Raw genomic sequence first — 14229 nt, 5'->3', positions numbered from 1 at the left:
ATCAGACTCTTATTACTCTTTTCTTAATTTTTTTTCCCCAGACAGAGGATGAAAGAGAAAGGGAGAGTTACACAACACTATCTCTCTGCTCAAGAAGTTCCCCCTTTGAATGATACTCCCATGGGGTTGCTGGGGCTTAAACCAGTGTTCTTGAGCATGGTAAAATATGCAATCTGCTAGGTGATACCTACTGGCTCCTCATTCTTACTATCACATGTAATTAGTCAAATGAGAGAATTTTTTTTCTTTTTCTTTTTTTTTTTAATTAGAGCACTGCTCAGCTCTAGCTTATGGTGGTGTGGGGGATTGAACCTGGGACTTGAGAGCCTCAGGCATGAAAGTCTCTTTGCATAACCATTATGCTATATCCCCTACCTGAGAGAATAACTTTAAGGGAAAAAAACATACACACAAAAAAGTAAAAAAGAAAGCCCACCGGCCTAAATGGTCAAACAGTGACAACCATATGACCACATTAAACTGGGTGCTGAAAATAAAGATGTGTTTTATTACAAAATATGTATTTTCCACAGTACATATAATCTTTATATATATACTCTACAAGCATGAAATAACATATTTGATATGCTCCAAACAAAACAAAACAAAAAAATCAATGGCTGTAGATTCCAAGAGAAGTTGACCCAAAAACTTTTGTTCATTTAAGAACAGTATGTAACAAACTATTAATGACAAATAAAAATAAAAAATAAATAGTAATTCTCAACACATCTTCATCTAAGAAGGAAAAAAAAGCTATTTCTTACCTCATACTCCATACAAGGATCTGGGGAGTCATCAGTACAGTGAATGAATCTTTAAAGAACAAAAAGACAATTGAATCCACATGGTGTCAGTTTATGTACCCACATTTCTTGCATTTAATTGCGTTTACTTTTTTGTTTTGTTTTTCAGTTAACCACATAACCCACACCTTGAACAGCATATATGTCAGACCTTCTAGAACACAGGTTTGAAAATGCTAAGTGTATGTTAGAATGAGGTGGACTGCTTTTCTCAAAATGCATCCCAAAAGATAACAACCTGTGGACTCCACCCAGAGACCAAACAAGCCTACCTCAAAAAAAGTGACTGAGGAGTACCCCATACCCCAGCTCTAAAATTCCAAGGGATGTGGAAGTATGTGAGTATGTAATTCCAAGAGGGTCATGTCTCTCCCTCCACCCGGCCCCCCCTCCGTCCCACTGGCCACCTGTAAGATTCCATGGGAAATGAAGAAGCAGGAAAGGGGAGGAAGCGCCAAACCAGAGCATCGAGGAAATCAGCATGGGCCTTCAAACCACAGGCTGCAGATAGGGAAGAGCTACTCGTGCTTGCCTGCGATCTCTAAGTCACCACAGGAGTCACCAGATTTATAGGGGCTACACAGGGGCCATTTTGCACAAAACCTCTGGGACTATACTAAGTAAGAAGGATGCAGAGAAGCATATATGTTCTTGATCATTTCAAAAGATGTCCTTGCCTTCTATTTTAATACAGAATATCTATAAACTTAGTCTGCACATCTGAACATTTTATTGAGTAACAACACACTTTATCATTTATTATCACAAAAATTTATTTTACCCAGAAAACATCACATACAACTCTTTTTCAGTTCTAAATGAAAAACATGTTAAAAATCCATACAGTATTATAAGAGATATAAAAAATGTGATAAAGAATTTCTCATATGGGGAAAAAAAAAATCTCACCATAGAGGTTCTTTTTTTCTTTTTCTTTTTCTGCTGGTGTTAGTTATTGTGGAAGCTCAGTGCCTGCTTGACTCTACCACTCCCAGCAGCCATTTTTTTTTGATAGCGTGTAATTGACAGAGATATAGAGAGAGATACTGCAGCACTGCTCCACTACTTCCCTGTAGGTACTCATATGTGTTTACCAGGGGTTGGAGCTACTAAGTACTTGTGCATGGTGATGTGTGTGACTCACAGGTGAGTCTCCTGCCAGCCCCCTCAAGTTTACTTTGAAAGGTAAGATTTTAACTTCCGATTAATCATCCTCACAATAATACTAACAATAGCTTATGTTTTCTTAATTTAACGTCTGTCTAAAAGATTTAAGGGAGATGGAGACAAAAGAATGTGAATGAAAAAAAAAAGAATGTGAATGAATAAATTAAATTAGTTGGCATTCCTTTAAAGGTTAATGTAAATAAATAAATAAATAAATAAATAAATGGTTAATGTAATAATTAAACTACTAGCATTTAAAATTTTTAAAGTGTGATTTTAACTATGTGACTACCATATTCTGCTGTATATCTATCTTAACATTTTCTTAAAGCATGGTAGTTTTAAATATCTACCTATTTAAAAAACACTATTGAAAAACAAAAAGAACAATTACAAAGCAAAGATATATATATATATATATATATATATATATATACACTTTTTTTTTTTTTTTTGCCTCCAGTGTTATTGCTGTGGCTCAGTGCCTGCACTATGAATCCACTGCTCCTGTGGCCATTTTTTCAATTTCAAATATATATATATTTTTTTGGATAGGAAAGAGAAATTGAGAGGGGTAGGGAAGAGAGAGAGAGAGAGAAAGACTGACACCTGCAGACCTGCTTCACCACTTGTGAGGAGAGCCCACCCCCACCAAAGGCGAGGAGCTAGGGGCTTGAACCATAATCCATGTGCACTTAACCCAGTGCGCCACCACCTGGTCCCCCAAAAGCAAAGATCTTCATTACATATTTAACGTTTCTGTATTCTTACAAATAATTATTTTAACCCTGGGTTAATTCTTTTGGTACTACTCTAAAATAGGTATATTTTATTGCACATATGAACTTTTTAATCTCTTGGCATTACAATTTAAGTATTGACTAGTTTAATGCTATTTTAAAATTTGATTAGTTTCAGAAGGTAGTAGTGAGAATATATGTGGTGAGATTAGCACACAAAGCTTTTTTATTAGGTTCATTAGGCAGATGGCCAAGTATCTAAGGAAAGTGTTGAGTCACCTTGTCAAAAAGTACTATATAAATCAACAAAAAGAAGGGCCAAGTGGTAGCGTGCCTGGCTAAGCACTCAGATTATATTGCACAAAGACCTAGGTTCAAGCCCCTGGTTCCCACCTGCAGGGGGAAAGCTTCAAAAGTGGTGAAGCAGGTCTGCAAGTGTGTGTGTGTCTCTCTCCCTCTCTATCTCCTCCTTCCCCCTCAATTTCTGGCTGCCCCTATCCATTAATAGTAAATATATATATATATATATATTTTTTTTAAAGTGATAACATTTTCAGGAACTCCTCAGAAATACTGTTAAGAATGTTGTATGTGAATACTTAAGAATTCATATATTTTGGAGCTACTCTCTTTGCTGATCCAGCTTTCGACTATAGTCCTTTTTCCAACTATGACACCATCTCCCCAGACAATACCTTTAGCCCACCTGCATGTTGGCTGTTGGGCTCAGGAAAAAATTAATAAAGTCATGAGCCCCTTGGAATATATCTAAAATAGATTTCCTAAATCCCTCCAACATGAAGACCCCAATTCTCATATACTATATTCTTACAGATAGGTTCCTGATTTTATTCTGCTTTATACCCTAATGCTGTTCAGTCACCAAACTGCAGATGCTACCATTACATCAACCTGACTTCTCTAGCAGACAATCTCACCAACATGTCTTGGAACCCCACCTATCCAGATCCCTGCCCCACTAGGGAAAGATAGAAATAACCTGGGAGTATGGATGGACCTGCCAATGCCCATGTCCAGTGGAGAAGCAATTACAGAAGCCAGACTTTCCACTTTCTACACCTCATAATGATCCTGGGACCATACTCCCAAAGGGATAAAGAATAGGAAAGCTTCCAATGGAGGGTATGGGATGCTGAACTCGTGGTGGGAACTGTGTGGAATAGTACCCCTCTTATCCTATAGTCTTGTCGATCATTATTAAATTAAAAAATATATATATTCATTTATATTTAAAGAAGTCAAGAATAAGTGGGGGAAGATGACTTAAAAAAAAAAAAGACTTTCATGCCTGAGACTTCAAAGTCCCAGGCTTAATCCTCTAAATCCCATAAACCAGATCTGAGCAGTACTTTGGTAAAATAAGTAAATAAAATATGTATATGTCTATGAAGTTAGGCCTAAAAAGCAAAATAACATAATTACAGTACCAATAATAGTTGAATTTTTTTAAATTCCAGGTTAAGGAAGTAGAGATAATCGAAATACTTAAACCAGTTCTATTTACTACACTGAGAATACTGGTAAAAGCAATGTTAACAAAAAATATGAGAATCCTAACAGAAACCAAGTATCTTCAGTCACACAAAATTTTAAAACATTGTATCATTACTTTCACTAGCTGAGACAAGAATACTAAGTAAAAAAAAGAAAAACAAAACAAAACAAAACAAAACCTTGCATTTGCAATGGGGAAAAAAATTAAACTATTCCTATCATTCCCAAAAATAATACTTTCATAGTTATTAAAAGAAACAGTAAGTCAGAGAGATTACAGCAAAAAAAAAAAAAAGAAAAAAGAGAGAGAGAGAGATTACTGACCAAGAAAAGCAATTTACAAAGAATCCTGAGTTTTTAAATCTTACTTTGGCTTCTTTTTTTGTGAACATATAGTCATAAAAAGAGCATACAATTTCAAATCCCTGCACTATTCTAGCGTTTAGGTTCATGATTAGTCAACAACTTGTTTGGCTATATATGTTAACTCTCTTTTCAGTCACCAGGTTTCAGATGCTATCATGATGCCAATCAGACTTCTCTGGACAGACAACCCCACCAATATGTCCTGGAGCCTTGCTTCCCCAGAGCGCCACCCCACTAAGAAAAGAGACAGGCTAGGAGTATGGATTGACCTGCCAACGCCCATGTTCAGCAGGGAAGCAATTATAGAAGCCAGACCTTCCACCTTCTGCACCCCATAATGACCCTGGGTCCATACTCCCAGAGGGATAAAGAATAAGAAAGCTATCAGGGGAGGAGATGGGACAGAGAATTCTGATGGTGGGAATTGTGTGGAGTTGTACCCCTCTTATCCTATGATTTTGTCAATGAATTGTGTGGAGTTGTACCCCTCTTATCCTATGATTTTGTCAATGTTTCCTTTTTATAAATAAATATATATATATTGATATTAAAAAAGACATGAACACGCTGTAAATGAATAGAAATAAAATGGAAGTAGATAACCAAGTGAAAAAAATTCAACTCTAAAATCAGCATATGATATAAAATCATTATCAGGTTATAATAAGCAAAGAAAAAAAAGTAATAATACCTAACTTGCCTAACAGCATGCAAATTTTAATTTCAATTGGAAATGTTGTCTTGTTTGTGAAATAGTATTGGCTTGAAATCAGCATTTGGGCAACTACAAAGACAGTTCCTAAAGTTACAACCAAAATTATTATAGGTCCTAAATTTATAAGCTTCTCTGCTCCCACTGCCTCTGGCTGTTCCACTGAAAAATCTGTATACACCTAAGTTCATAGCAGCACAATTCGTAATAACTAAAACCTGGAAGCAACCCAGTTGCCAAACAACGGACGAGTGGCTGAGAAAGTTGTAGTATATATACACAATGGACTACTACGCAGCTATTAAGAACAATGAACCCACCTTCTCTGACCCATCTTGGATGGAGCTAGAAGGAATATGTTAAGTGAGCTAAGTCAGAAAGACAAAGACGAGTATGGGATGATCCCACTCACACATAGAAGTTGAGAAAGAATAACAGAAAGGAAAACTAAAAGCAGGATTTGACTAAATTTGGAGTAGGGCACCAAAGTAAAAACCCTGGGTTGAAAGTGAGGGTGGATGTTCAGCTTCACGGGGGGGCGGGGGGAAGGGATGGGACACAGTCTTTTGGTGGTGGGAATGGTGTTTATGTACACTTAAAAAAAAGAGTATAGTTACCATGTTCAAGTCCCCAGTCCCACCTACAGGAAAGAAGCTTCGTAAGTGGAAGCAAGTACTGCAGGTGTCTCTCTCCATCTGTCTTCCCCTCCCATCTCAATTTCTCTCTGTTCTAACTCCTATCTTATAAGGAAAAATAAAGAGAGGAAGGGAGGGAGGGGAAGGGAGGGGAAAAGAGAGGAGAGGAAAGGAGAGAGGAGGGGAGGGGAGGGGAGGGGAGGGGAGGGGAGGGGAGGGGAGGGGAGGAGAGAGGACAGAGGAGAGAGGAGAGAGGAGGAGAAGAAAGGGGGTCCAGGCAGTGGGTTAAGCGCTCATATTACTAAGCACAAGGATCAGCTCAAGGATACAGGTTCGAGCCACCAGCTTTCCACCTGCAGTGGATGCTTCAACAAGCAGTGAAGCAGGTCTGAAGGTCTCTCTCTCTCTCTCTCTCTCTCCTTCTCCTCCTCCTCCTCCTCGTCCTCGTCCTCCTCCCCTCTCAATTTATCTCTGTCCTATCCAGTAAAATGGAAAAAAATGGCCAGGAGCAGTGAATTCATAGTGCTGGCACCAAGCCCCAGCAATAACTAGCAAAAACCCTGGAGGCAGAAAAGAAAAGAAAAGAAAAGAAAAGAAAAGAAAAGAAAAGAAAAGAAAAGAAAAGAAAAGGAAAGGAAAGAAAAGAAAAGAAAAAGAAAAGAAAAGAAAGAAAACAGTGGCCAGGGAGGTAGAACAGTAGATAAAGCATTAAAGTCTCAAGCATGAGATCCCAAGTTCAATCCCTAGTATTTCATAAACTAGATAGATGTTCTGGTTCTCTCTGAATATCTCTCTCTCTCATAAATACATAAATCTAAAGAGAAAGCAAGGAAGAAAGAGAGGAAGAAGAGAGGGAGAGGAAGTGAGAGAGGTAAAGATATCATAGCAACAAACCTTTCTCCAATGTGACGGAGGCCTGACTCAAAGCTAGGTGGCACACATGACAAAGCAGGCACCTTCCCACATGGGCAAGCTCACCAGTCCAATTTTACATTCTTAATCACTTAAGGGGTTCAGAAGGCCTCTATTACAAAAGGTTGACTTCAATGAATTCCTGTTATGTGGTATCAAGACTAAGTGTTATACAATTGACCACTGAGAAGCATTTCTAGAGAAGGGTGACACACTAAAAGAGAAACGGGCCAGGTGGTGGCACACCTGGTTAAGAGCACACATTACCATGTGCAATTCCTCCAATGTGATGGAGGCCTGGCTCAAAGCTGGGTGGCACACATGGCAAAGCAGGCACCTTCCCACACAGGCCAGCTTTCACTTTTGGACAGAAAGCTTGGTGCTTGCTCCTGCCAACTCCCATTTGTTTAAACTAGGAGATGGAATGTATTCCACGGTTTGTAATCCAAAGCATCAAATTTACTTGCTGATTTAATTCCCCCCCCAAGCAAACATCAAAACATACAAAATGCAGAACAAGTGACTTCCACTAGAATCTACCTTTTATTAAAATTGCAAATAAGTTTCTTAAGGGGGAGAGGAAAAGATGGGCTAAGAGGAAGCAGCAAACAGTTAAACTGCAAAAATGATCTAAAAATCTATCAGCGACAGAGAATTAAAACAAATGTATAATTATCTTTGGAAAAGAAAAGGTATCCTCATACACTTCACTGCAACTACTACTTAGGGCAGATAAAAATCTGTGCTGGGGAGGAGCCAAGATGGCGGCCTGACGACATCTCTTGACTTTCTCTGCAAACTAGCTGCTTAAATCCTGGAAATAGAGTGAGGGCAGAATTTCCAGGCTAGTGGCTGAGGAAGCATACAGGAGAGGTCAAATCAGAACCAAGGGGGAAAGCCACAGATCACATATAGGCTGGATCAGGCTACAGAAAGGACAACACACATACCAGATCCTGAACCTCAGAGTCATCCAGCAGGTTCCAGATGCTATCATGTTGCCAACCTGACTTTCCTGGGCAGACAGCCCCACCAATATGTCCTGGAGCCCTACCTCCCCAGATTCCTGCCCCACTAGGAAGAGAGACAGGCTGGGAGTATGGACTGACCTGCCAATGCTCATGTTCAGTGGGGAAGCAATTACAGAAGCCAGACCTCCTACCTTCTGCACCCCAAAATGACCCTGGGTCCATACTCCCAAAGGGATAAAGAAAAGGAAAGCTATCAGGGGAGGGGATTGAGTACGGAGTTCTGGTGGTGGGAATTGTGTGGAATGGTACTCTTATTCTATGGTCTTTTCAATATTTCCATTTTATAAATAAAAATAAAGCAAGCACACACACAAAATCTACGCTAAATAATTAAGACACAGAGTATCTCTAATGTAATACATTTTCCAGTCCTCTTTATTTAAAAAGTAGGGTGTCAGAAGTTTAAAAAAAAAACAAAAACAAGATTGATAGCTAATTTTAAAAACAAACTAAAGCTATTTTTCTTTAAAAGAATTAGAAGTACCAATACAGGTTAAGTCTTTTTTTTTTTTTTGCCTCAGGGTTATTGCTGGGGCTCAGTGCCTGCAACGTGAATCCACTGCTCCTGGAGGCTATATTTTTTCCTCTTTTGTTACCCTTATTGTTTTAGCCTTGTTGTGGTTATTATTATTGTTGTTGATGCTGTTGTTGGAGAGAGGAGGGGAGACAGAGGGGGAAAGATAAGACACCTGCAGACCTGCTTCACTTCTTGTGAAGCAACCCCCCTGCAGGTGGGGAGCCAGGGGCTCAAACTGGGATCCTTCTGCCAGTCCTTGCACTTCGAGCCACATGCGCTTAACTTGCTGCGCTACCGCCCAACTCCTGGTTAAGTTCTTTTTAGAATAAATTTATAACAGAACCACACTCAAATGTTAAAGTTCATTTTCTTTAACCTAGTGGTAATTTCCAAGCTGCAAAACTCAAGATGCAAACAAGTTGATGTAAAACTGACATATAATAAATGTGTTTGTTATGTCAGTCTCCTCTTCAAAAAGAGTTTGAGGAGGGTCTAGAGGTAGCGCAATGGGTATGCAAAAAGCTTTCCATTCCTGAGACACCAAAAGTCACAGGTTCAATGCCCAGGACCACCGTAAGCCAGAACTGAGCAGTGTTCTGATAAAAAGCAAGCAAACTAAAAATCTCTAAGATTGAAATGGGGTGGGTAAGTAAGGGAACTACACTGGATAGATGGGGAAAAAATGGCACACATCAGGTGTTCAACAAGATGAGTGTCTGCGCAAGTTGTGGTATGTATACACAATGGAATACTACTCAGCTATTAAAAATGGTGACTTCACTATTTTCAGGCGATCTTGGATGGACCTTGAAAAATTCATGTTAAGTGAAATAAGTCAGAAACAGAAGGATAAATATGGAATGATCTCACTCTCAGGCAGAAATTGAAAAACAAGATCAGAAGAGAAAATACAAGTACAACCTGAACTGGAATTGGCATGCTGCACCAAAGTAAAAGACTGGGGTGGGTGGGGGGAAGAGTACAGGTCCAAAAAGGATGACAGAGGACCTAGTGGAAGTTGTATTGAAAACTGGGAAATGTTATGCATGTACAAACTATTGTATTTACTGTTGAATGTAAAACATTAATTCTCCAATAAAGAAAACAAAGTGGCACACATGAACAATGCGTTCATTTCATTCAGAAACCAGAAACCCTGCTGGTTTCTAGATCTTATAATAAACTTTACTTAAAGGTCAGGGTAAAGGCAGGCTATATTTGAGACAAGTGACTTGTTTAAGATGGAGAAGGATGAAAAATCTAGAAGAGAAATTGCAGCTTGATGGGAGAACAGGAGAAGCATAAGGAGGATCACTTACAACTAAACTCACAGAAATTGTCTCCTAAGCAATAGCCCCACTTCACTGTCTTAAAAAGTAAAAATATTGTTAGAGACAGATACATCTATACTATTCCTACACAGAGATAGAATTCTGGGTATATAAAAAACCAACTGTGGAGAGATCACAGGCTATTCCATTTTCTTTTTTAGTTATCTATGGTTCCTAGTTCTGTTTTTCTAGTATAAGTATACATTAGCTTCTAACTTATAAAGATATTACCGAAATAGTTAGTATGCAGATCTATAAAGAGTCTTTATGTTTACAGCTACTTGTTGTATAGTATACTATTAAAGAGAAAGAAAAGTTTGCTTTTATATTTTTTTTGGGGGGGGAGGAGATGGAAATAACCTTGCTTTGTAGAACATAATTAGGAACTGTTCCTATAGAAAAACTCTCACAAGGGGGCCAGGAAGTGGTACACCTGGTTAAGCGCACACATTACAGTGCACAAGGACTCAGGTTCAAGCCCCTGGTCCCCACCTGCAGGGGGAAAGCTTCACAAGTGGTGAAACAGTGCTGCAGATGTTTCTCTGTCTTTCTTCCTCTCTACATCCCTCTTCCTCTCAATTTCTGGCTGTCTCTATTCAATAAATAAATAAAGATGATAAAATATTAAAGGAAGAAAGGGAGAAAGGGAGGAAAGAAGGAAGGAAGGAAGGAAGGAAGGAAGGAAGGAAGGAAGGAAGGAAGGAAGGGAGGGAGGGAGGGAGGGAAGCTCTCACAAACATGGAAACTACTAATGAGAACGAGAGTCACACTTACGGCTGAGTAAAGTCCCGTGTGATGAAGTCAGAACTCTTAAACAGGAGGAAGATATCGCTGAGGGTGTTACATTTCAGAGAGCTGTTCATTGCTATCCAGTAGGCATCCTAAGTAAGAAAGCACATGTCACTTGGATTATATCCATCTTAGTTGCCACCAGTGAGATTATGGTCTATATACAAAACTAGTAATGTACATGACCTCAAGGACCTAAAGGGAAAAAAGAAATTTTTGCCATATATCAAAGGTCATATTAGATTTCCAAATAACCAGAACAGCAGCAGCAATGCATACAGGGATATTCCCCTATTTAATCCTGAGATGTTGGGGTTCTACCTTTTAGCTCAAGCCCAAACCCAAGTGCTTCCCTATTTTTCTTTACTGATGATAAAAAAGGGAACAAAGTAGCATCAGAAATGCTAACACTTAAAGACTGAGGTATAAAGAAATAACCTGACCAGGTACTTTTCATGAAAAGGGAAGTTATTCCTGTTTCTGGAGAGTCACAGCTAGATGCCTTGAGTATAAAGGTTGGGGCAGTCATTACAGAAGACAGAACTCCTTTCTTCTGCACCTTTAAAAGAATTTTGGTCCACACCCTAAAGGGGTAAAAGACAGAATGGAAGACTGGAACAAAAATAAAACAATGGGACTATGTCAAATTAAAAAGCTTCTGTATAGCAAAGAGAAACCACCACCCAAACAAAGAGATTTCTTACAAAATGGGAGAATTTTACATGCCATACATCAGGCAAGAGGCTAATAACCAAAATATATAAAGAGCTCACCAAATTAAAAGTGAACCCATCCAAAACTGAGGAGAGGATGTAACAGATTATTACTAAAGAAGAGATCCAGTAAGTCAAAAATCATGAAAAAAAGGCATCGATGCTCCAAGGCATCGATTGTCAGAGAAATGCAAATAAAGACAACAATGAGATACCATTTCACCTCTTGTGAGAATGTCATACATCAGAAACAATAGTAACAACAAATGCTGGAGTTTGTGGGGGCAAAAGAACCCTCCTGCACTGCTGGTGGGAATGTCAATTGGTCCAACCCCTGTGGAGAGCAAACTGGAGAACTCTCAGAAGGCCAGAAATGGACCTAGCCTATGACCCTGCAATTGCTCTCCTGGGGATATATCCAAAGGAACCAACAACACCCATCCAAAAAGATCCAGCACATTTTGTAATAGCCAAAACCTGGAAGCAACCTAGGTATCCAACAAGAGATGAGTACCTAAGATAGTGGTATATATATAATGAAATTACTACTCAGCTATTAAGAATAATGAAGTCAGTCATCTTCACCTCATCTTGGATGAAGTTTGAAGGAATCATGTTAAATGAGATAAGCCAGAAAGAGAAGGATAAATATGGGATGATCCCATTCATAGACAGAAGTTGAAAAATAAGAGCAAAAAACAGAAAGCAGAACTTGGACTAGATTGCCCTCCCACCCCTATGCCCACCCCAAAAAAGACAGAAGATGACTACAGGGCTCCAGATTCCAATTCCACCAAGACTCAAATTGTTTGTCACTAGAAATCTTTGCTTTTATATCACTGAAAGGAAGCAAATCTGGAAATCACCAGAATAAGCCAGGCACTGTTTTGCTTATCTGAGAGGAAAGAGGAACAAGGAAGGACACTCTGAAGTAGTAATAGGTATAGGTGTGACTTAGAAAGGAATTGAAGGCAACACTGCAGAAAATAAATGAATAAATAAACTTAAAAATATATATAAATAGATAGTTATAGTTATAAAGTCAACCCATATCTGTCACCTTGGGAAAGCTATTGCAGTTTCTGCTGGAAAGGGAACTCTGGTGGTAGGAACAGTGTGGAATTATACCTTTATTATCTTGTAATTTTTAAATCATTAATAATTTTTGAGGCAATTAAATGCAACACGTATCATATCTGGAAGAGAGGAGATGAGATATTCTAAACCATCACAATGTTAAAGGTGAATATGATAAAAAATAAAGAGGGGGAAGCAAGAGTAGCAAGCACAGAAGGGACTAAGTTGAGTGGAACATGCCTAAAATGATAGAATAAAACACACACACACACACACACACACACACACACACACACACACACACACTTTTCTTGTGGATAAATAAGACATAGGACAGAAATATAATTTTGAAAAAACTAATGACTACCAAAAGGCCCAATAGTCTACACTGGTATATAATGGATTATCAGAAAAGCCATGACACATTTTTGCATAGGAAAACATAAAAATGTGTCATAACTTTTCTGACAACCCAATAGTAGGTACTCAATAAAGAATAAATGAATCAGGGTCAGAAGACAGTTGGCTGATAGAGACACACATTTCATTATGTACAAAGCCCCAGGTTCAGTCCTCAGCACTACACAAGAGGACCATGGCACCAGTGGAAGGCCCACTGACAGTGGAAAAATGCCTCTTCTACTGTTTCTCCCTGTCTGTTTCTATCTATATTAAAGAAATGAAAGAAATCAGCACAGGAGCAGTGGAATCTTACATGTGCGAGGTCCCAGTGTTGCAAAAAGTAAATAAATAATTTAAAACCACTAATATTTTTATTTACTTATTTTTTAACCAGAGCATTGTTCAGCTCTGGCTTATGGTAGTACAGGGGCTTGAACCTGAGACTCTGGAGCCTCAGGCATGAGTGTTTATTTGCATAACCATTATGCTACCTACCATCCACCCACCACAAATATTTTAAAATAATAATAATAATAACACAGGAGACCGGTAAGAGCACGTGGCGCAAAGTGCAAGGACCGGCATAAGGATCCCAGTTCGCACTCCCAGCTCCCCACCTGCAGGGGAGTCGCTTCACAAGCAGTGATGCAGGTCTGCAGGTGTCTATCTTTCTCTCCCCCTCTGCCTTCCCCTCCTCTCTCCACTTCTCTGTCCTATCCAACAACGAACGACATCAACAACAATAATGACCACAACAAGGCTACAACAACAAGGGCAACAAAAGGTGGGGGGGGGGGGATGGCCTCCAGGAGCAGTGGATTCACTCTGCAGGCACTGAGCCCTAGCAATAACCCTGGAGGCAAAAACAAACAAAGTCTGCCTATCTTAAGTAGAAAACCTCAATCCAGTTCAGTAGTAAGGAATGATTCCAACTCATGAAAACTAGAAGTGTGTTTTAGTGACTTTTTCACAATCTCTGCCAATGAAAAGTATGACAAAGTGGACAGAGAGGTAGGCCACTGAAATAGCAACATATACATAGATTACAATGCATCTGAACGCAGCGCCTTGGACCACTTGGCCATCCTGACACCATTAGAATACAATGCATCTGAACAAATAAGATAATGACTTACTCCATGGAAAACAGAATGCTCAATAGGAACACATAAGTAGTCATAGTATGATAGGTATCAGAGATGTACCCAGTACTTGGATAACCTTTTAAACAGGAAGCACTGAAAGTTGATGTAATTAAAAGTATGTTATGGCAATAATGTAACAGAATGCAGATGGAACCAAGATGAAAGAGGGCTGACTTTTTTTTAATGTTCTTTTAAATACTTATTTTCCCTTTTGTTGCCTTTGTTTTTTTATTATTTTTATTGATGTCATCTTTCTGTTAGATAGGAGAGAAATGGAGAGGAAGGGAAGACAGAGAGGGAGAGAGAAAGACAGACATCTCAGACCTGCTTCACCACCTGAGAAGCGACTCCCCTGCAAGTGGGGAGACAGG

At 39.0% G+C, this 14229-nt stretch overlaps 1 protein-coding gene across 3 annotated transcripts in view; it reads right to left on the bottom strand.

Moving 5' to 3' along the window:
• The window catches only part of CDC123 (cell division cycle 123), a 55881-nt gene that overhangs the window by 19532 nt on the left and 22120 nt on the right, over nt 1-14229 (bottom strand). For all 3 annotated transcript variants that reach the window (XM_007524624.3, XM_060192164.1, XM_060192163.1), the window contains 2 exons: nt 10507-10613; nt 768-816 (listed from right to left, as the gene is read on the bottom strand). In XM_007524624.3, coding sequence (XP_007524686.1) covers nt 768-816; nt 10507-10613 — 156 coding nt within the window. The remainder of the gene's footprint in view (nt 1-767; nt 817-10506; nt 10614-14229) is intronic.

Source organism: Erinaceus europaeus, chromosome 6 (genome assembly GCF_950295315.1).
Source record: "Erinaceus europaeus chromosome 6, mEriEur2.1, whole genome shotgun sequence".
Taxonomy (NCBI): domain Eukaryota; kingdom Metazoa; phylum Chordata; class Mammalia; order Eulipotyphla; family Erinaceidae; genus Erinaceus; species Erinaceus europaeus.
Note: the sequence above shows the minus strand (reverse complement) of the source record. Positions and strands in the feature narration are given on the sequence as shown.